The sequence below is a fragment of the Lonchura striata genome, chromosome 22 (genome assembly GCF_050655825.1).
Source record: "Lonchura striata isolate lonStrDom1 chromosome 22, ASM5065582v1, whole genome shotgun sequence".
Taxonomy (NCBI): Eukaryota; Metazoa; Chordata; class Aves; order Passeriformes; family Estrildidae; genus Lonchura; species Lonchura striata.
This window is the reverse complement of record NC_140724.1, coordinates 3,584,253-3,604,103: the sequence shown is the minus strand read 5'-3', so window position 1 is coordinate 3,604,103 and position 19,851 is coordinate 3,584,253. Positions and strand designations below refer to the sequence as shown.

General features: G+C 50.7%; 1 protein-coding gene across 5 annotated transcripts; it reads right to left on the bottom strand.

The window, feature by feature from the left end:
• Positions 1-141: 141 nt before the first annotated feature.
• On the bottom strand, positions 142-15,730 carry CHMP7 (charged multivesicular body protein 7). 5 transcript variants are annotated; one of them, XM_085559219.1, is made up of 10 exons: positions 15,364-15,730; positions 14,276-14,450; positions 12,256-12,561; positions 11,589-11,722; positions 11,194-11,242; positions 8,390-8,509; positions 7,950-8,048; positions 6,780-6,840; positions 3,683-3,847; positions 142-2,306 (listed from the first exon to the last, which is right to left on the bottom strand). In XM_085559219.1, exons 1-10 carry the CDS (start codon positions 15,651-15,653, stop codon positions 2,242-2,244), a joined length of 1,464 nt encoding a protein of 487 aa, XP_085415345.1. In that variant the 5' UTR covers positions 15,654-15,730; the 3' UTR covers positions 142-2,241. The 5 variants fall into 5 exon arrangements, with proteins under 5 accessions (XP_085415345.1, XP_085415346.1, XP_021403856.2 ...); XM_085559220.1 differs by having other exon boundaries at positions 3,683-3,844; positions 15,364-15,728; XM_021548181.4 differs by having other exon boundaries at positions 12,376-12,561; positions 15,364-15,726.
• Positions 15,731-19,851: the final 4,121 nt, after the last annotated feature.

Sequence of the window (19,851 nt, the reverse complement as noted above, 5' to 3'; positions counted from 1 at the left end):
CAGTTTGGGTTTGGATAAAGCAGCCCAGGACTGTCCCTGGATCCCAGCACAGCTGGAAGAGCAGCTGGAACAGGGACAAAGCACAGGAGCCCCTCGGGTCCCTCCCCAGCCCTTTTGTCACACACAGGCAGAAAACACCGAGGATTTTCTCCCATTTACTTCCAGAGGAAAGGAACACAGAGCTTCAAGTCATTGTACATCATTCCATGGGGGAAGTGTGAGTGCAGCCTCCCCCTGCCCCGGCAGGAGCCTGCGCAGCCGAGAGGTGACAGGGGGGACACAGCCCTGGGGACACCCCCAGTGCCACCCCCGGGGACACCCCCAGTGCCACCCCTGTCCTTGGGGACACCCCCAGTGCCACCCCAGCCCTGGGGACACCCCCAGTGCCACCCCCGGCCTGGGGACACCCCCAGTGCCACCCCCGGGGACACCCCCAGTGCCACCCCCGGCCCTGGGGACACCCCCAGTGCCACCCCTGTCCTTGGGGACACCCCCAGTGCCACCCCCAGCCCCGGGGACACCCCCAGTGCCACCCCAGCCCCGGGGACACCCCCAGTGCCACCCCAGCCCTGGGGACACCCCCAGTGCCACCCCTGTCCTTGGGGACACCCCCAGTGCCACCCCTGTCCTTGGGGACACCCCCAGCCCTGGACTGGGACTGAGCAAGCAAGAAATGATCACCAGGAGGGGAAATTCCAGCCCTCATTCCCATTATCCCAAGCTGAGGAATGGGGTTTGGAGAGGCAGCGTGGAAGTGCTGGAACACATTCCCAGTGCTGTGGGAACACATTCATAGTGGAACTGAAATAAATTCCCAGTGCAGTGGGAACACATTCCCAGTGGAACTGGAACACATTCCCAGTGCTGCTGGAACACATTCCCAGTGCAGTGGGAACACATTCATAGTGGAACTGAAATAAATTCCCAGTGCAGTGGGAACACATTTTCAGTGGTACTGGAATAAATTCCCAGTGGTGCTGGAACACATTCCCAGTGCAGTGGGAACACATTCCCAGTGGAACTGGAACACATTCCCAGTGCTGCTGAAACACATTCCCAGTGGAACTGGAACACATTCCCAGTCAGGGAGCGGGGCACAGGGCTGGTGATCCATCCACAGGCAGCCAGGCACTCCCCTGCCAGGCTCAGGAATCCCAGGAAAGGGCACATTCCCCCCCTGGAGCTCCGTTTCTCAGGGATTTGGGCTTCCCACGCTTCCGTGTGCACATGAGGGGTAAAAAGTGACCTGCAAAAGAGGAGGGCTCGGCCCGGGGGGGGGAGAGGCAGCCCTGCAGCAGCTGCAGCTGCGGTGCTCAGGGTTTTGTGCATCAAAAACATCCACAGGGGCTGGTCTGGGGCTCTCTGGGAACACACATCCCGCGGGAGCGCAGTGCCAGGCAAAGCCGAGGCTGCTCCGTGGAGCTGTGCTCTCCCAAGGGATCCCTTTACTTCCCACCCCAAATCCCTCCCTGGCAGCTCAGAGCCATCACCCCGCAGCTCCCAAGGAGTTTTGCTCACAGGGATGACACAAAAATAGCCACCAGCTCCAATTTCAAGTGCCAGCAGAACAGCCTTGGCCACAAGAGCCTGGAACTCCTCGGGGGGAATCTTTTGCAGGTCTCCCTTTTAAGGCCTTAATGTCATTGCAGAGAGAGGGATTCTTTTGTGCTTGCCATTGCTGCCCTCTCTGAGCAGCACCAAAACCTCCTCAAACTGAGCAGTTCCAGTGCCTGGCTGCCAGTGCAGGATCCAGAGGGAGGGACACAACAAGCACCAGGTGTTTTAAGCTGCTGCAGGTACAACAAGGGCAGGACTGATGTGCCAAGTGCTCTAAACAACCACACACACAGCCAAATGTTGAGCCACTGCAACGCTGCTGCTACCCAGATTCTCAACATCAGCCACAGCAAAAGAAGAGAAATCAAAATCAAACCCAAAACTGAGCACTGGTATGGACACAGAAGAGTTCATCGTGGCTGGAGTCGTGTTCCCAGGAGGGAAGACTGGATGTGGCAGGGACTTGGGGCCACGAGGCAGGTCGAGAGCAGATGTTGGCACAGAGATGACAAACACCAGCTGGGGCCAGGTCCAGAGTGGATTGTCATGGCAGGAGCTCCTGCTGCTGAGCAAAGACAGATCCAGGAGGACAGGGGGTGTCCCCCTCTCCTTGGAAGTTCTGGTCATCAGTTAAGGAACATTGAGACACTTCCCAAACTGCAGCAACAGGATTCTGTTGGCTCTTCAGAGGTTCAGTCCCAGAGCTGTTTTGGGTTCAGAAGAAGCAGAGGGAGTCTTTTGTGCCAGATCTGTGAAGGGAATTGCAACAGGGAAGAGATCAGAACTCATCAAACACATCCACAACCACCCAATGCAGTTCCAGAGTGCCCTGGTGCTTCCCTGCTCAGCTCCATGCTCCACCCCCCTGGAATCACATGCTCTGGAAATTGAGGTTATAACCTGCTCAAACAGAAGGAAAACTACATGGCCAATTCTGTGGAATCGTTCATGAACAGATTCCCAAAAGGAAAACTGAAACTGTCCAGGACAGGTGTAGGGAAAGCTCAGCTCAAGCCCATAAACTTTGGCCATTCACCATTACTAAATCATAGAATATCCTGAGTTGGAAGGGACCCAAAAGGATCATTAATAAATCGAAAGATATGATTTATTTATTTCCCTATCAGTAAATAAAGCCCAGTTGAAGCAGGCCTGTCCCACATAAAGAGCATTCCAGGGAAGATGCTGACTGCTGGACAAATCCTGTTCAAGAAATTCTTTTATCCTTTCCAACACTGCAGGGCTTTGTACAACTTTATTACATTTAAAAATGCAATTAGTCCAAGCAGCAGCTCCCTCACAGAGCCTCCAGCTTTCCCTCCACCCCTGGCAAAGGATCCAGGGAGAATTCCCAGCTCTCCCAGGACTGGGTTTAGCTCTGCTGGAGCAGGGATGGGTTTAGCTCTGCTGCAGCAGGATCCAGGCACAATTCCCAACTCTCCCAGGATGGGTTTATCTCTGCTGGAGCAGAATCCAGGCAGAATTCCCAGCTCTCCCAGGACTGGGTTTGGCTCTGCCTGAGCAGGATCCAGGTAGAATTCCCAACTCTCCAAGGACTGGGTTTGGCTCTGCCTGAGCAGGATCCAGGCAGAATTCCCAGCTCTCCAAGGACTGGGTTTAGCTCTCCTGGAGCAGGATCCAGGCAGAATTCCCAGCTCTCCCAGGACTGGGTTTGGCTCTGCCTGAGCAGGATCCAGGTAGAATTCCCAACTCTCCAAGGACTGGGTTTGGCTCTGCCTGAGCAGGATCCAGGCAGAATTCCCAGCTCTCCCAGGATGGGTTTAGCTCTCCTGGAGCAGGATCCAGGCAGAATTCCCAGCTCTCCCAGGATGGGTTTAGCTCTGCCTGAGCAGGATCCAGGCAGAATTCCCAGCTCTCCAAGGACTGGGTTTAGCTCTCCTGGAGCAGGATCCAGGCAGAATTCCCAGCTCTCCCAGGATGGGTTTAGCTCTCCTGGAGCAGGATCCAGGCAGAATTCCCAGCTCTCCCAGGATGGGTTTAGCTCTCCTGGAGCAGGATCCAGGCAGAATTCCCAGCTCGCCCAGGACTCTGCTGACCCCTGTGCTGCTCGGGGCTGTCCCAGCTCCCAGAGCAGCTCCCTCCCAGGCCCTGCTGCCATTCCCACCTCCAGCAGACACAGAGAGCTGCTCCAGCTCAGCTTCCAGCTCGGCATCGGAGATGGAGGCACTCAGCACCTTCTGGGGAACGGGAGGCAGATCCAGGGAATCCTTGCTGGAGTCCTGCAGGAGACTGTCCAGCTCCTTCTCCAGCTCCTCAGAGTCCATCTCTGCTGATTAAAGAAAATATTTCAGCTCCAAGGAGAATTCAGTGGCATCCTCACGGCACAGACTGAGATCCAAAACTGTTATTCCTTCCATCCATTGCTACTCCCAAGGAGTTTCCTGTATTTCTTTTAAAGGACTGAAAATTCAGTCCTGATCTCAGGGAGGAGATATTTTTTTCTTGGCACTGAGGCCAAGAAGCTCTGGCACCTTTCAGCAGAGGCAAACAAGCTGCAGCAACAACCAGGCCAGAGGAAAAAGCTCATCACTTCAACAAAACAAAGCAGCAGCCTCCCTAAAAATAGATTTAAATTGACATTACCCAGCTTTGAACTGAAATCCAGCCCCAAACGGGGACCACGAGGATTTGGAGATGCATGAAGTGTCAGAGGGGAGAACTCCCTGCTCCCCATTCCCTTCAAGGCACCAACTTTGGTATTTTGGGAATAGTTTATTCCCCCAGGAAGGTGCTGAATGTGGGGAGGGAGCAGGGAAGGGATGGAGCAGGGAAAGGAGGAGCAGGGAAAGGAGGAGCAGGGAAAGGAGGGAGTAAGGGAAAGGAGGGAGTAAGGGAAAGGAGGGAGTAAGGGAAAGGAGGGAGTAAGGGAAAGGAGGGAGTAAGGGAAAGGAGGGAGTAAGGGAAAGGAGGAGCAGGGTAAAAAGGGAGTGAGGGAAAGGAGGGAGCAGGGAAAGGAGGGAGCAGGGAAAGGAGGAGCAGGGAAAGGAGGAGCAGGGAAAGGAGGAGCAGGGAAAGGAGGGAGAAGGGAAAGGAGGGAGAAGGGAAAGGAGGGAGAAGGGAAAGGAGGGAGAAGGGAAAGGAGGGAGAAGGGAAAGGAGGGAGCAGGGAAAGGAGGGAGTAAGGGAAAAGAGGGAGAAGGGAAAGGAGGAGCAGGGTAAAAAGGGAGTGAGGGAAAGGAGGGAGAAGGGAAAGGAGGGAGAAGGGAAAGGAGGGAGAAGGGAAAGGAGGGAGAAGGGAAAGGAGGGAGAAGGGAAAGGAGGGAGCAGGGAAAGGAGGGAGCAGGGAAAGGAGGGAGCAGGGAAAGGAGGGAGTAAGGGAAAAGAGGGAGAAGGGAAAGGAGGAGCAGGGTAAAAAGGGAGTGAGGGAAAGGACGGAGAAGGGAAAGGAGGGAGAAGGGAAAGGAGGAGCAGGGAAAGGAGGAGCAGGGAAAGGAGGGAGAAGGGAAAGGAGGGAGAAGGGAAAGGAGGAGCAGGGAAAGGAGGAGCAGGGAAAGGAGGAGCAGGGAAAGGAGGAGCAGGGAAAGGAGGAGCAGGGAAAGGAGGAGCAGGGAAAGGAGGAGCAGGGAAAGGAGGAGCAGGGAAAGGTGGAGCAGGGAAAGGAGGAGCAGGGAAAGGAGGGAGTAAGGGAAAGGAGGGAGTAAGGGAAAGGAGGGAGTAAGGGAAAGGAGGGAGTAAGGGAAAGGAGGGAGTAAGGGAAAGGAGGGAGTAAGGGAAAGGAGGGAGTAAGGGAAAGGAGGAGCAGGGTAAAAAGGGAGTGAGGGAAAGGAGGGAGCAGGGAAAGGAGGGAGCAGGGAAAGGAGGAGCAGGGAAAGGAGGAGCAGGGAAAGGAGGAGCAGGGAAAGGAGGGAGAAGGGAAAAGAGGGAGAAGGGAAAGGAGGGAGAAGGGAAAGGAGGGAGAAGGGAAAGGAGGGAGCAGGGAAAGGAGGGAGTAAGGGAAAAGAGGGAGAAGGGAAAGGAGGAGCAGGGTAAAAAGGGAGTGAGGGAAAGGAGGGAGAAGGGAAAGGAGGGAGAAGGGAAAGGAGGGAGAAGGGAAAGGAGGGAGAAGGGAAAGGAGGGAGAAGGGAAAGGAGGGAGTAAGGGAAAGGAGGAGCAGGGTAAAAAGGGAGTGAGGGAAAGGAGGGAGCAGGGAAAGGAGGGAGCAGGGAAAGGAGGAGCAGGGAAAGGAGGAGCAGGGAAAGGAGGAGCAGGGAAAGGAGGAGCAGGGAAAGGAGGAGCAGGGAAAGGAGGAGCAGGGAAAGGAGGAGCAGGGAAAGGAGGAGCAGGGAAAGGAGGAGCAGGGAAAGGAGGAGCAGGGAAAGGAGGAGCAGGGAAAGGAGGAGCAGGGAAAGGAGGAGCAGGGAAAGGAGGAGCAGGGAAAGGAGGAGCAGGGAAAGGTGGAGCAGGGAAAGGAGGAGCAGGGAAAGGAGGAGCAGGGAAAGGAGGAGCACGGAAAGGAGGAGCAGGGAAAGGAGGAGCAGGGAAAGGAGGAGCAGGGAAAGGAGGAGCACGGAAAGGAGGAGCAGGGAAAGGAGGGAGAAGGGAAAGGAGGGAGAAGGGAAAGGAGGGAGAAGGGAAAGGAGGGAGAAGGGAAAGGAGGGAGAAGGGAAAGGAGGGAGTAAGGGAAAGGAGGGAGTAAGGGAAAGGAGGGAGAAGGGAAAGGAGGGAGAAGGGAAAGGAGGAGCAGGGAAAGGAGGAGCAGGGAAAGGAGGAGCAGGGAAAGGAGGAGCAGGGTAAAAAGGGAGTGAGGGAAAGGAGGGAGCAGGGAAAGGAGGGAGCAGGGAAAGGAGGAGCAGGGAAAGGAGGAGCAGGGAAAGGAGGAGCAGGGAAAGGAGGAGCAGGGAAAGGAGGGAGAAGGGAAAGGAGGGAGAAGGGAAAGGAGGGAGCAGGGAAAGGAGGGAGTAAGGGAAAAGAGGGAGAAGGGAAAGGAGGAGCAGGGTAAAAAGGGAGTGAGGGAAAGGAGGGAGAAGGGAAAGGAGGGAGAAGGGAAAGGAGGGAGAAGGGAAAGGAGGGAGAAGGGAAAGGAGGAGCAGGGAAAGGAGGAGCAGGGAAAGGAGGAGCAGGGAAAGGAGGAGCAGGGAAAGGAGGAGCACGGAAAGGAGGAGCAGGGAAAGGAGGGAGAAGGGAAAGGAGGGAGAAGGGAAAGGAGGGAGAAGGGAAAGGAGGGAGAAGGGAAAGGAGGGAGCAGGGAAAGGATGAGCAAAGGATAAAACACCCAGGACATACCCAGACCATTGATCCCCACTCCAGCCAGAGTCTGGGCCACTTCATCTTGAGTGTCACAAAGCTGAGGTAAAACAAACACAATCATGTACAGATTAGAAATTATCTTTGTGCCCTACTGTAGCTGCTTTATCGGGAGTGGAAATAACGAACAAAATCAGAAGCTGGCCTGAAGGCAGCAGGAATTAGTGCAAAAGACATTTCCACCTTGGTTTTCACAAGGAACATGAAGATTATTTCACAATAATAAATAACAACACCAAGGATGGCACATTTGAGGATCAAACCTAAAGCAGAATTTCACAGTGGGAGTAAAACTATCGCTCTAATTGGAGCTTTTTTACAGAAATCATGAGTTGAAATTGCAGCTTGGGCTTCAGAATCAGGAAGCTGAAGACCAACACATCCCAACCACGGCATTTTGCAGCCACTCAGCTCGAGCTGAAGGCTCAGTTTGAGCTGATGGTGCTAAAAAATTAATCCTTGGCTGTTTTTCACACCAGCTTAGACTGCCAGACTGCTCTGCTCACTTCAATTCCTGCAGAATTAACTCATTTCCCTCACTGAAATGCAGGAGATTACAGAATTAACTAGGTTGGAAAAGACCTTTGAGATCATCAAGTCCAAGCTATAAAAAAAAAAAAACAAACAATAAAATAAAACAGAATAAAACAGAATAAAATAAAATAAAATAAAATAAAATAAAATAATAAACATAAAATAAAATTAGAATTAAAATTAAATTAAAATACAACAAATCAAATAAAAATAGGAAAAAACAGAATAAAACAATAAGAACAGAACAAAAACAAAACTAAACCAAAACGTCAAGCTGTTTCATGCACACAGTTGCATTCCAGCTTCCAAAGGTTTGATTTGTATTTTTAATACATCTAAAGATTTCCTAGGAAAGCTGGGTGCTTCCCCAATATTGCTGATTAAAAAAAGCCCACAAAATGCACAAATTTCAAGTAAATTAAAATACATTGCAGCAAAAACGGAAGACACAGAAATCTTCTTTTTGCTGATGTTTTAGCTCAAAATTAAGTCAGTTTGCTTTGGTGCCATAAAGGAAAAAAACTAAATAATTAAAAGCAACCAAAGAATTAATAATTAATTAATATCTGGGCAGGTTTCTTGGGAATATCCACACCCCCTTGGCTGTTCCAGTACCTCTTGGATCTGATCCACCAGGTTCTCTGCCCTCTCCACAGTCACATCCTTCATGGAAAGCTTCAGAGCTCCCACTCCAGCCTGGTAGGCATTGAAAACCTGGAAATTCAAAATAAAAGAGATGGAGATGCACGATGCTGATGAAGTCCAGGCTGGTAGGTGCTAAATACCTGGAAATTAAACGTAAAAGACAAAAATATGCACAGTGCTGATGAACTCTAGGCTGGTAGGTGTTAAATACCTGGAAATTAAAAATAAAATACAAATATGCACAACGCTGATGAAAACAGTGGGAGCTCCTGTGCAGAGCTGCTTCCCAAGCAGGATCCTTGGAGAAACACCGGGCCATGGGGGAGCTTTATCCAGAGGGACATTCCCAGGGGAAATCCCACCCTGAGGTGAAGGGAGGAGGGAAGGAGCTGGGGAGGAGCCCTCGGTACCATCTGGTCGGTCTGGGAGGCGTAGATCCGATCCAGGATTCCCTGCACCGCATCCAGCTTGGAGTGCAGCTCCTCGATGCGCCGCTCCGTCCTCCGCTTGGACTTGAGGCACCTCAGGGCCTGCCCAGGGACACAGACACACACAGAGCTCAGCTCACACACAGAGCTCAGCTCACACACACACAGAGCTCAGCTCACACACACACAGAGCTCAGCTCACACACACAGAGAGCTCAGCTCACACACACAGAGAGCTCAGCTCACACACACAGAGCTCAGCTCACACACAGAGCTCAGCTCACACACACACAGAGCTCAGCTCACACACACACAGAGCTCAGCTCACACACACAGAGAGCTCAGCTCACACACACAGAGCTCAGCTCACACACACAGAGCTCAGCTCACACACACAGAGCTCAGCTCACACACACACAGAGCTCAGCTCACACACACAGAGCTCAGCTCACACACACAGAGAGCTCAGCTCACACACACAGAGCTCAGCTCACACACACAGAGCTCAGCTCACACACACAGAGCTCAGCTCACACACACACAGAGCTCAGCTCACACACAGAGCTCAGCTCACACACACAGAGCTCAGCTCACACACAGAGCTCAGCTCACACACACAGAGCTCAGCTCACACACACAGAGCTCAGCTCACACACACAGAGCTCAGCTCACACACACAGAGCTCAGCTCACACACACAGAGCTCAGCTCACACACACACAGAGCTCAGCTCACACACAGAGCTCAGCTCACACACACAGAGCTCAGCTCACACACAGAGCTCAGCTCACACACACAGAGCTCAGCTCACACACACAGAGCTCAGCTCACACACACAGAGCTCAGCTCACACACACAGAGCTCAGCTCACACACACAGAGCTCAGCTCACACACACACAGAGCTCAGCTCACACACAGAGCTCAGCTCACACACAGAGCTCAGCTCACACACACAGAGCTCAGCTCACACACACAGAGCTCAGCTCACACACACAGAGCTCAGCTCACACACAGAGCTCAGCTCACACACACAGAGCTCAGCTCACACACACACAACCCTCAGCTCACACACACAGAGCTCAGCTCACACACAGAGCTCAGCTCACACACAGAGCTCAGCTCACACACAGAGCCCTCAGCTCACACACACACACAGAGCTCAGCTCACACACACACAGCTCAGCTCACACACACACACACACAGAGCTCAGCTCACACACACAGAGCTCAGCTCACACACAGAGCTCAGCTCACACACAGAGCCCTCAGCTCAGCTTCACACACAAATCTGGGAACTCTCCCCTCCCCTGGGCTCGCTCCCACTTTGGTCAGTCCAATAACTCCTGCTGGCACCTTGCTGTGGGAATGCTCAAAATCAGAGAATTTTGGGAAAGCTGCAAAAGGCAGGCCTTAAAAACAGCAGAACTGTGGCTAGAACTGAGCAGTAGCCATAAGATTTGTCAGCAGAAAAGTTACATAAGTAGAAAGTAAGGACAAATAAAACAATGCTTTGTGTATTAACACTTGGCTAGAATTACTCCCTAAGTTGCAGAAAAGTATATCTAGTGAGATATTAGGAAGTTTGAAGCTTAATCATGGAACTCTGTGCACTGTATCTTAAGGTTTACAAGCAGGTGTTGTATTTGAAATAAGCAAGCACTGTTTTAACCAAAGGTACGTGTGCTTGGAAAAATCTACTGTCAATATGCTTTTGCTTTGTGTGATTGGTCAAAAAACTTTTAAAGCGAGTAAAAAAAATAACTTTTAAAACTTGTAACATTGAGTTCTGCAGCTGCTGCTGGGGATGAGAGCTGCTGGCATCTTCCCACTGCCACAAGCATGTGGTGAGAGTGGTGCTGGAAAATAAAACAGCTCCAGATTTGTACACAGAGCCTGGCCAGAAATGCATGAGAAAATGGGGATGAAGCTCTAAAAATATTATTTAAATTTATAAGGAGAAATATAAATAAAAATGTTTTGTTTTATTTTAAAAATTTTATATATATTTTTATATTTTAAGTTTTTTACTTTGTAATATTATATATTTTTCATTAAATTATACACTTATAATCTTAGTGTTATTAATTAATTTTAGAAGGGTTTTTTAATAGTTTTAAGTTAAATGCAGTGGTTTTTTTTAGGAGTTAGAGTCTGCTAGTATAAAAAGTCTACAATTTTTAACATCCAAAATATTCCGGCTAAACTCTAAACATCTAAATATTTCAGCTTGAACATCAAAAATATTCCATCTGAACTATTGCAGCTGGCATCTGCAGCTATTCCCATTGCTGGGTGCTGAAGTTTCCTTCAGAAAAAGGAATCCTTGTGGAATTTCATGCTGATTAAAAGCAGGTACTTGTTGCCTGTAGCATCATACAAGAAGTAGGGAAAAACAGAGAAAGGTTGTGAAATCTGTGTTTGTGTTAAACTTGTACAGAAATGATCACGTCAAGAAAAATATTTTAACTGACAAATTAAAAGAAACAAAAGAGCCAGGAGTTGAATTTTGATGATTCTGAGTGGCTCCCTTCCAACTCAGGATATTCTGGGATTGAAATTGTCATAAAAAAAACCCCAAATCAACCAGGAATCCCTGAGGCACACGTAAAACAAGTGGGTTTAAGAGTTTATTTCCAATTCCCTTCATCACCTCTCTCTGGAAAATAAATCCTTCACCTTAAGGGGACCTTTGGTTTCACTGCAACACCCCTGGGATGAAGCCCCAGATTGAACCCTGGGCATGATCTGGAGCAGCTCCAGGACATTTCCCTGCAAATTCCACTCACCAGCTGCTTCTTCCCAGCCCTGCAAGCACTCCTGGCGTCCTCTTTACACCTGGAAGATGGAAAAAGGAAAAGAAATTTCTTCCTTTTTTCACAACCACCCTCCCCCTGTCTCTGAGGGGACCACAATGGAGCATTTTGGATGTAACCACCCTCAAACCACTGCTGATTCCCACAAGTCCTTGACTGCATTCCAAATCCTTGCAAACATTCCCCACAGCCATTCCCTGCACCTTGTTTTCATAAGGAACAGGGAACAAAGGCTGGAAAAGCTGTTCCAGCACATGGCTGTGACTGTTTTACTGACAGGAAACATCAACAGGAGAAAGCAGCTTCTAATTGTGTCCCAAAGTTCTACATCCCACAGATGTTGTTCCCACCACCCTTCCCCAAATTACTTCTCTGCTTCCTGGGAAAGGGACTCCACCTTCTGTGACAGCAGCTGCTCACTCTGCATCAGCTGATAAACTCCAATGTCCACATCATTCATGGGGGACACCTTGGCGTGGAGGCCTCGGGCAAACTTCACAATCTAAAATCAGAGCAGCACGGGCTGGAGTCACTTCCCAGAAATCTAAATTAGGAATAATTTCAATTGGAAGGAAGGAAAAGAAATTTTTTGCACTCCCAGTTTAGGCCTTGGAGTCATGAGGCTGTCCCAGTCACCACAGGATTTAATATTAAACCAGGATCAGGACCAGCAGTGTGGAAACAAAAAGCCTTAATGGAACACCTGGAAGATTTAAAGCTGTTCCTGGATTCTGGAAGTGGAAGGGAATGTCAGACTCCCAAGGACTTCAGAATACTTCAGGGAAAGTGCAATCTCAGAGCCAAGTGCCTGCACCTCTGTAGGAAGTGACAAACATAAAACGCTTTTCAAAAAAAGTGGCACTGCATGCTGATTCGAGAGGTGTGGAGTTTGTGTAGCTGGGAATAGTCAACCTGCAGGGTCTGCCATGTTTTAACTCTTAAATTAAATCTGAATTATTACAAATGTTTAATGCCAGAATGAGGATTTCTTGTCACCTACAACCAAGTAACAACACTGGAGCACGTGGAATTTACCTTTCCAGACAGAGAACACCCATTGCAGCCACCAAAATGGCTAAAATCCATTTCTCTCCGGGCAGACGGAAGGCAAGACAGGGATGATACCACCCAAAAGCAGTCACCTGGACCCTGTACCTTCTCTCCATTCTGTTCCAGGATGGTGACCCTCTTCTCCTTCTGCAGCTGGAGCAGCAGCAAGTAGAAGGTCCTTTCATCCGGGCAGAGGCCGGCGCAGAGGGAGCGGAGCTCGGAGAGGGCGACCACGGGGTGGGAAGAGAGGGCAGAGCTCTGGTAGAGGCGATAAACTTCCTCTGCCTTCTCCTGCAAGGGATCCAGCGATGCCTTAGGATTCCACCTTTGGGATTTTGCACATCCTGCGCTGCCCCAGTGCGTAACTCAACTCCACTGAGAGCTGAGTTACTGCCTTCACAACCTGGGCACACGAAACAATCCCTCCAGGCCTGAGAACCAAGGACACTGCACTGCCTCAGGCCCGGAAAAGTATCAACAAAAGTCAATTGTGGGGAGCAAACTGGGGGTAAATTACTTCATTACCTGAAGCTGTAATTGGAGGATTGACCCAATGGATTAATGGAGGATTAATCCATTGATATGTAAATGGACCAAGCTCATACCTGTCTGAAAAAACCACTGTGCACCTATACCCAAGATGTATCTACTGAAGGCCTTTAATATTATTTATTATAAATATTTATCAATTTGTTATTATTATAAATAACTTTATTATTTATTATTAATAAATACTTTTATTTAATAAACATTTTTATGCTCTAACTCTGTCTAGCTTCCATTCTAAGTAGCCACTCCAAGGCATCACAGGGATGCTGTCAGCCCACACAGCATTCCTGCTCTTCCCAAATGCTCCCACACCTCCTTCCTCCCAACTTGGACACTTCCTGTTTTATTCTGGAGTGAATTTCAGAAAGAGCCACAGGGAATTCCCAAAACAGTCACCCACAAAAACCAAAATTCTGTTACTGATATTCCCTGAAAGGCTGTGGAACAGCACAGGAACCACAGAGGCTTCCCCTGCGCCTCCTGGAAATCCCTCCCCAGGCTTGAACCAAATAAAAATTCCTGCCTTTAAAGATTTCCTGCAGTTCTGCTGGACACAGTAACCCAGACAGCCCCAGCAAGGCTTGGGGCTCATTCTGCAGACACAGAGTAACAGAGAGAGAAGAGAGGCTGGGACAGGATCCAATCCCACGGGAGAGCAGCTGGAATAATGCCCAGGGAATCTGGGCTGGTGGGACACTGCATGGCCAAGCTGTGCCTGTTCCATCCCCTGCCCATCCTTGGAGCAGATGGAGCTTGGGCTGAGAGTTCCTCGTGTCCTACGCAGGAATGAGCTCCAGCCTGGGATTCATAGCTGCCTCCCAGCACAGTTCCTGCCTCCCTGGACAAGCAAGGAATTGTGTCCCTTCCTTTTCTTGGAGTCACTGAAAAATCATTGTCACAATGTTTTGGGATGGAAGGACCTGAAATCCCCCCCAGTGCCACCCCTGAAGAGGCAGGGACACCTCCCACTGCCCCAGGCTGCTCCAGCCTGGCCTTGGACATTTCCAGGGATCCAGGGGCAGCCACAGCTCCTCTGGGAATTCCATCCCAGCCACATTGGGAATTCCTTCCCAAAATCCCATCCATCCCTGCCCTGTGGCAGTGGGAGCCACTCCCTGTGTCCTGTGCCTCCATCCCTTGTCCAAATCCCTCTCCAGCTCTCCTGGAGCCCCTTCAGGCTCTGGAAGGGGATGTTAGCTCTCCCTGGAGTTTCTCTTCTCCAGGTGAACATGCCCAGCTCTCCCAGCCCTTGGAGCAGCTCCATCATTTTTAAGGAACATCTAAATCCACTTCCCATCTCCAAGTCACTCCACCCATCTCCCTCCAGGCTTTTGAACACCTCAGGAGCAGCAACGAAGATCTGCTCATCCCTGACCCTTCCTTCCCAGCACATGAAATGACTCCTGTTTTTTTCCTGGAGATGCACAATCCCAGGAAAGCTCTCCACAACACTCACCTGCAGCAGCTCCACATAAATCAGAACCTCCTCCTCCTCAGGAATTTTGCTGTCCCCCAGGACGCTGGACAGGGTCCACTTGAGGGGCTTCAGGATGAAAACTCCCACACCCCATGAGATCCAGCTGCTGTCTACACTGGCCATGAAGTCTGACTCCCTCTGGAGCTTCCCACGTCTAGGGAAAAGATAATTCAGGTGGAAGTGAAGACAGTCAGTCTGAACCTTGGATATCCTGCACATCCTCCACTCCAGGGACATTTTCTATCACCAAATCCAGCTCAAGTTCGAGATTTCATTGCTGGAAGCACACAGAGGTTTCCATTCCTCCCCTGCTTCCTCTGGAGCCCAAGTGCCTTTTATTTACTATTTTCCCCCATTTTATACAAGTTCCTCCCAGTTTTCTACTCGAAACTGATGAAGCATCAAACGAGAGAACGAACAAGGAGGGTCAGTTTTAGGAGCAATCAGCCGTTTCAGGATAGTTTTTATATCAAATTGCAACAATAGTTTCTCAGACCTACTGGTTTTAATTTTCAGGTCACCAGCAGAGCTCCTGCTGCTTTGAGGCTCTTCGAGATACCAGTCCCGGGCTCCAATTTCACAGCACAAAACCTCTGGTTGCAAACATTAGCCCAACACATCCCAGTGCCCTCGGCAGCTGCGACACCACAACATTCCAGGGTACATCCCCCCTTTAAACAGCGATATTCCCGTGGGAATATTCCCTGTCCTCCCACACCTCCTGCGAGCCCTGGCTGAGCTCCGATTCCCTGTCCAGCTCAGCCTCCCAAATTCCACACACACCCACCTCATAAACCGCAATTCACAGCATCTCAGACTGCTTTGGGTTGGAAGGACCTTAAATCCCACCCAGTGCTACCCTGCCATGCCAGGGACACCTCCCGCTGCCTCGGGTTGCTCCGAGCAACATGGCCAAACAAACCTTGGACGCTTCCAGTGGCGGGGCAGCCACAGCTCCTGTGGGAAACCCGTGCCAGGGCCTGGCGGCGCAGAATTCACCCTTAGGCTGGCAGCGCACGGATCCACCGCCAGCCGCATCCCCCCGCAGCCCGCCCGACCTCCCTTACCTCAGCAGCTCCCTGAGGACGGTGCCGAGCCCCAGGGGCACGCTGCCCCGCCGCTCGAAGCCGTTCTGCAGCTCCCTCAGGCACGTCCTCACCGCGCCCCGCCGCCGGCCGCGGGCCAGAACCAGCCCGACCCAAAAGGCCATCTTGCTGTCCCACTCGGTGCTGTTCACCTCGCGGCTCTGCTTGAAGGCCGAGAACAGGAAGGCCATGCGCTCGTCATCCGTCTCCCACTCCGGGGGCAGGTCCCCGGCCGGGGCCGGCCCAGGGGGAGCCTCGCCCGGGCTGCACATCTACGCGAGCCCCCGGCTCGGCCGCGGCCTCCGCCCGGCCCGGCCGCCCGCCCGCCTCAGGGGAGCCGCGCACGGCGCATGCGCGCTGCCACCCCCGCGTCACTTGGGGTGGGCCGCGCCGTCCCGTCCCCCCCCCGCTCGGCCGCTGTGGTACGGCCCGGAGGCGGGCAAAGGCCCCGCCCCCAACGGCCGGCGGTGACGTCACTGTGACGTCATTTATGGTGGGGAGAGAGCGGGGTTTGGGGTATTTGGGACTATGTATAAAAATTGAATGTTATTATTGTGAATTGTTATATTGTTATCTATTATTTTATATTTGGGAATATAATGTAATGTAATGTAATATAATATAATATAATATAATATAATATAATATAATATAAATATAATATAATATAATATAATATAATATAATATAATATAATATAATATAATATAATATAATATAATATAATATAATATAATATAATATAATATAATTAATATAATATAATGAGCTGATCCCGAGGCTCAGCTGATCCCGAGGCTGAGCTGATCCCAGGTTTAAGCTGATCCCAAGGCTCAGCTGATCCCAAGGCTCAGCTGATCCCAAGGCTGAGCAGATCCCAAGGCTCAGCTGATCCCGGCTGGCTCCGGGCCGGGAGCTGCCCGGGGGGATGGATCCCCTCAGCCCCCCTGGCTGCCCCCCACTGTGGGATGGGGAGAGATTCCAGAGAGGTGGAGACCCTGAGACGGGCGAGGGATACAAAACAAGGAATTCCTTCCCTGGTTTCCACTGGTCAGCCCTTCCTGGGGAAGCAGGGATCCAGCACATGGATTTGGGAAAATAAATCCCGTAATTCCAAATATTCTGCTTCCCTTCTGCCCTTCACAGAGAAACAGGGATCCAGCATAAATTTTTGGGATGATAAATCCCATCATTCCAAATAATTCCCTCTGCCCTTCCCAGGGAAGCAGGGATCCAGCACAGGTATTTGGGAAAATAAATCCCGTAATTCCAAATATTCTGCTTCCCCTCTGGCCTTCATGGGGAAACAGGGATCAGCACAAAATTTTAGGAAGATAAATCCCAGCATTCCAAATAAATCCCTCTGCCCTTCCCAAGGAAGCAGGGATTGGGAAGATAAATCCCAGCATTCCAAATCAATCCCATCATTCCAAATGTTCTGCTTCCCCTCTGCCAGAGAAGCAGGGATCCAGCACACATTTTTGGGATGATAAACCCCATCATTCCAAATAACTCCCTCTGCCCTTCCCAGGGAAGCAGGGATCCAGCACATATTTTTGGGATGATAAATCCCATCATTCCAAATGTTTCTGCTTCCCCTCTGCCCTTCCCAGGAATTTGGATAGGTGGTTTGGATAAGGAGTTTGAATATGGAGAACTTTGGATAAGGAGGGGTTTGGATATGGAGGAGTTTGGATAGGGAGTTTGGATAAGGAGGAGTTTGGATAGGGAGTTTTGCAAACTCACCCTTTTCCTTCATCCCACAGCTGCTTTGAAGTCCTGGTTCGAGGGGAGGGAAGGGAGAGGAGAGAGCTGAGCTCAGACTCTGCATTTACTCTTAATTTTCCCTTGTTTTCAGGCCACTGGGCTGGCACGGGAAGGAGAAAGGTTTATTTGACCTTTCCCCTGCCCAGAGGCTGGGAAGCTGCCTGGGGAAAGGGAAAGGCAGAAAGGATGAAAAATCCACCTGCTTGCCCTGAGCACCCCACAAACCCCAAAAATAAAGCAGGTCACAAAGTGAGTGAGGACAGAAATGTGACACCTCTCACCGTTTTTTTGTTTTTTTGTTTTTCCTGTTTCAAAGAGGAACTTGGAATTTATGAGGCAAATCATTTTGGGGGGGGAAGGTCAAAATTATCACACAGCCTCAGAGCCCTCCCAGGCGCCAGGAGAGGCAGGAGGCAGCACAGATCTGAAGGTAAAAACTGGATGGTGATGTTCAAAAATAAAACAGAAATGGTCACGTACCCAAGCAGCTCCCCGGGGTGTGCTGAGGGTCACAGCCCCAAGAAAGACAATCTGGGAGGGGAGATTGGAGCCTCCCACAGCCCCAGTCTTTGGTAGGGCTGGATGTTGAACAAACAGAAGCTGAGTCAGACAGACAGGAACGTTTTGAAGGTCTGAACATCAGCGAGGTTACCCATTAACTTAGCCTCGATTTCCCCAGTCACCCATTTATTGCTCGTTCCCTGTGGGAATTTCGTGCTCCAGACTCCCTTCTCTGAGAGAAGCTCTCAGAGAGCTCCAACCCTCACGCTCGTTTTATTCTCCACCTGCAGCAGAGCTGAGCAAACCAGGGGGGGATTTAAGAGCCCAAAACCAGAGGGGTTCTTCTCAACTTGTTGAATTTCCCCCCAGTGCTGTGCTGGCTCCAGGGGATTCCGGGTGCAGAGGGAGTGTGGGATAAACAGGCTGGGGGTGATAAAGGCTGGAGGACTGGCCCTGGGAGATAAACACTTTCTCACTTTGTGGCCAGAGCCTGTCCAAAAACCCACCTTAAATGAAAACCACAGTGCTTTTTCTGGCATGGAAATTCCTGCTGGGAGAGGGAATGATGCGTCTGCCCAGTGTCCCACTCCTGGGCGTGGCTGGGGACTGGGAGAGGGTGACCACCCTGACCTCTTCTCCACAGTTCAAATCCCCCCGGGCCAGCCACTGAGCTGCCTTTGTACAAATATTCTCCCTGTGGTTTGTCAGCACAGATAACAGAGCTGGTTTAAAAACGGGGAGGCTGAGGCAGGAGAAGAAAACCCTGCGGCTTCCCAGCGGTGTTTGGTGGGAGGAGGATGGGATGCCAGCGCCTGGATGCTGAGGGGTGGCCAGGATGAACTGTGGGGCGACCTGGCACGGTCCACTTCCATGTGGGACACATCCCGACTTTTCCTGGCTGAATTCAGGCACAGCAGTTCCCTAAGGAGCATCAGGGTGATTTTTTAGAGAGGATGAATCCTCTCCATCCCATTTGCACATGGATTAGCATTTAGCTGTAGTCCTAGACCTAAACCTCGTTCTAGCTCAGCTCTAACTGAGAAATTAATCATTCTCTGAGGACTCCAATGACTTCAGCTGCAGTCAGTGGTGCCCAGAGCACAGAACACATGGTTTTGGTTAAACAAAAGGCCCCACATACTTTTTGTCGCTTGTAATAGAAGTACCCACCCAGGAAAGGAGCGGGAACTCTTCTCCTTGAAATCACAGCTTCATTAATTGTGCCACATCCAGGCTGCCAATTCCTGCAAGGAGACAACCAGGTGGCCGTGGCTTGTCCTGCTGTGTCACCAAGGAGAAGGTGCTTCCCAAATATCCACATCCGGAGCGGATTAGCTGCGATCCTCCTCATCCAGCTGAATCCAAGGAGATGCTCCCCAAATATCCACATCCGGAGCGGATTAGCTGCGATCCTCCTCATCCAGCTGAATCCAAGGAGCCTTCCTGCCTCCTCGCAGGGTGGAGATGCTCAGCAGCTCCTTGGCATTGTCCATGCACTCTGAGCAGTGTTTTTCATGCATTGGTGCTGGCTGCATTGTCACTGATTCCTGCAGATTTCCCTGCCTTCAGGCATTTATAGGGTTGCAATGCCAAACCTGCTTTTCTACAGCCTCCACCCTCCGGTGAGTCACCAGGAAGGAAGATTGGAACAGAAATTCCTGAGGTCCGGATGAGGAAGCAAGAGAGATGTTTGCTCCGGCTTTCTCTCAGAATCCTGATTCTGGAAAGGTTTGGGTTGGAAGAGACCTGGAAAAACTCTCTTGGAGCCCCTTTATGTAGAGGAAGGGGCTCTGAAGTCTCCGGCTCCTGTCCTTCCTGAAGTCCCTCTACCGCTCCATTACACCACACCTCCATCATCTCAGTAAAATCAGATTTTTATTGGAATTATTTTTTTCGCACACACTCCCCTGATAGCGTGCAGCAGCAGAGCCGTTTGTGTAACAGCAGAAAGTCCAAAGATGTAACTTTTTACCTTTTTTTTTTTCCCCCTTTCATCTCGAGTTCTAGCCCACAAAAAAAAAAAACAAAAAAACAAAAAAACAAAAAACCTCAAACTAACCACCAAAAAAAAAAAAAAATTAAAAACCCCACAACTACGAACGAGGCTGAATTTCCCCACTTCGCAGCTCTTTTTGCAAGGCCGCCGTGCCTTTGTGCGGGGAACCCCACCGGAATCGCACGGGATCTGTGACACAGGGATAA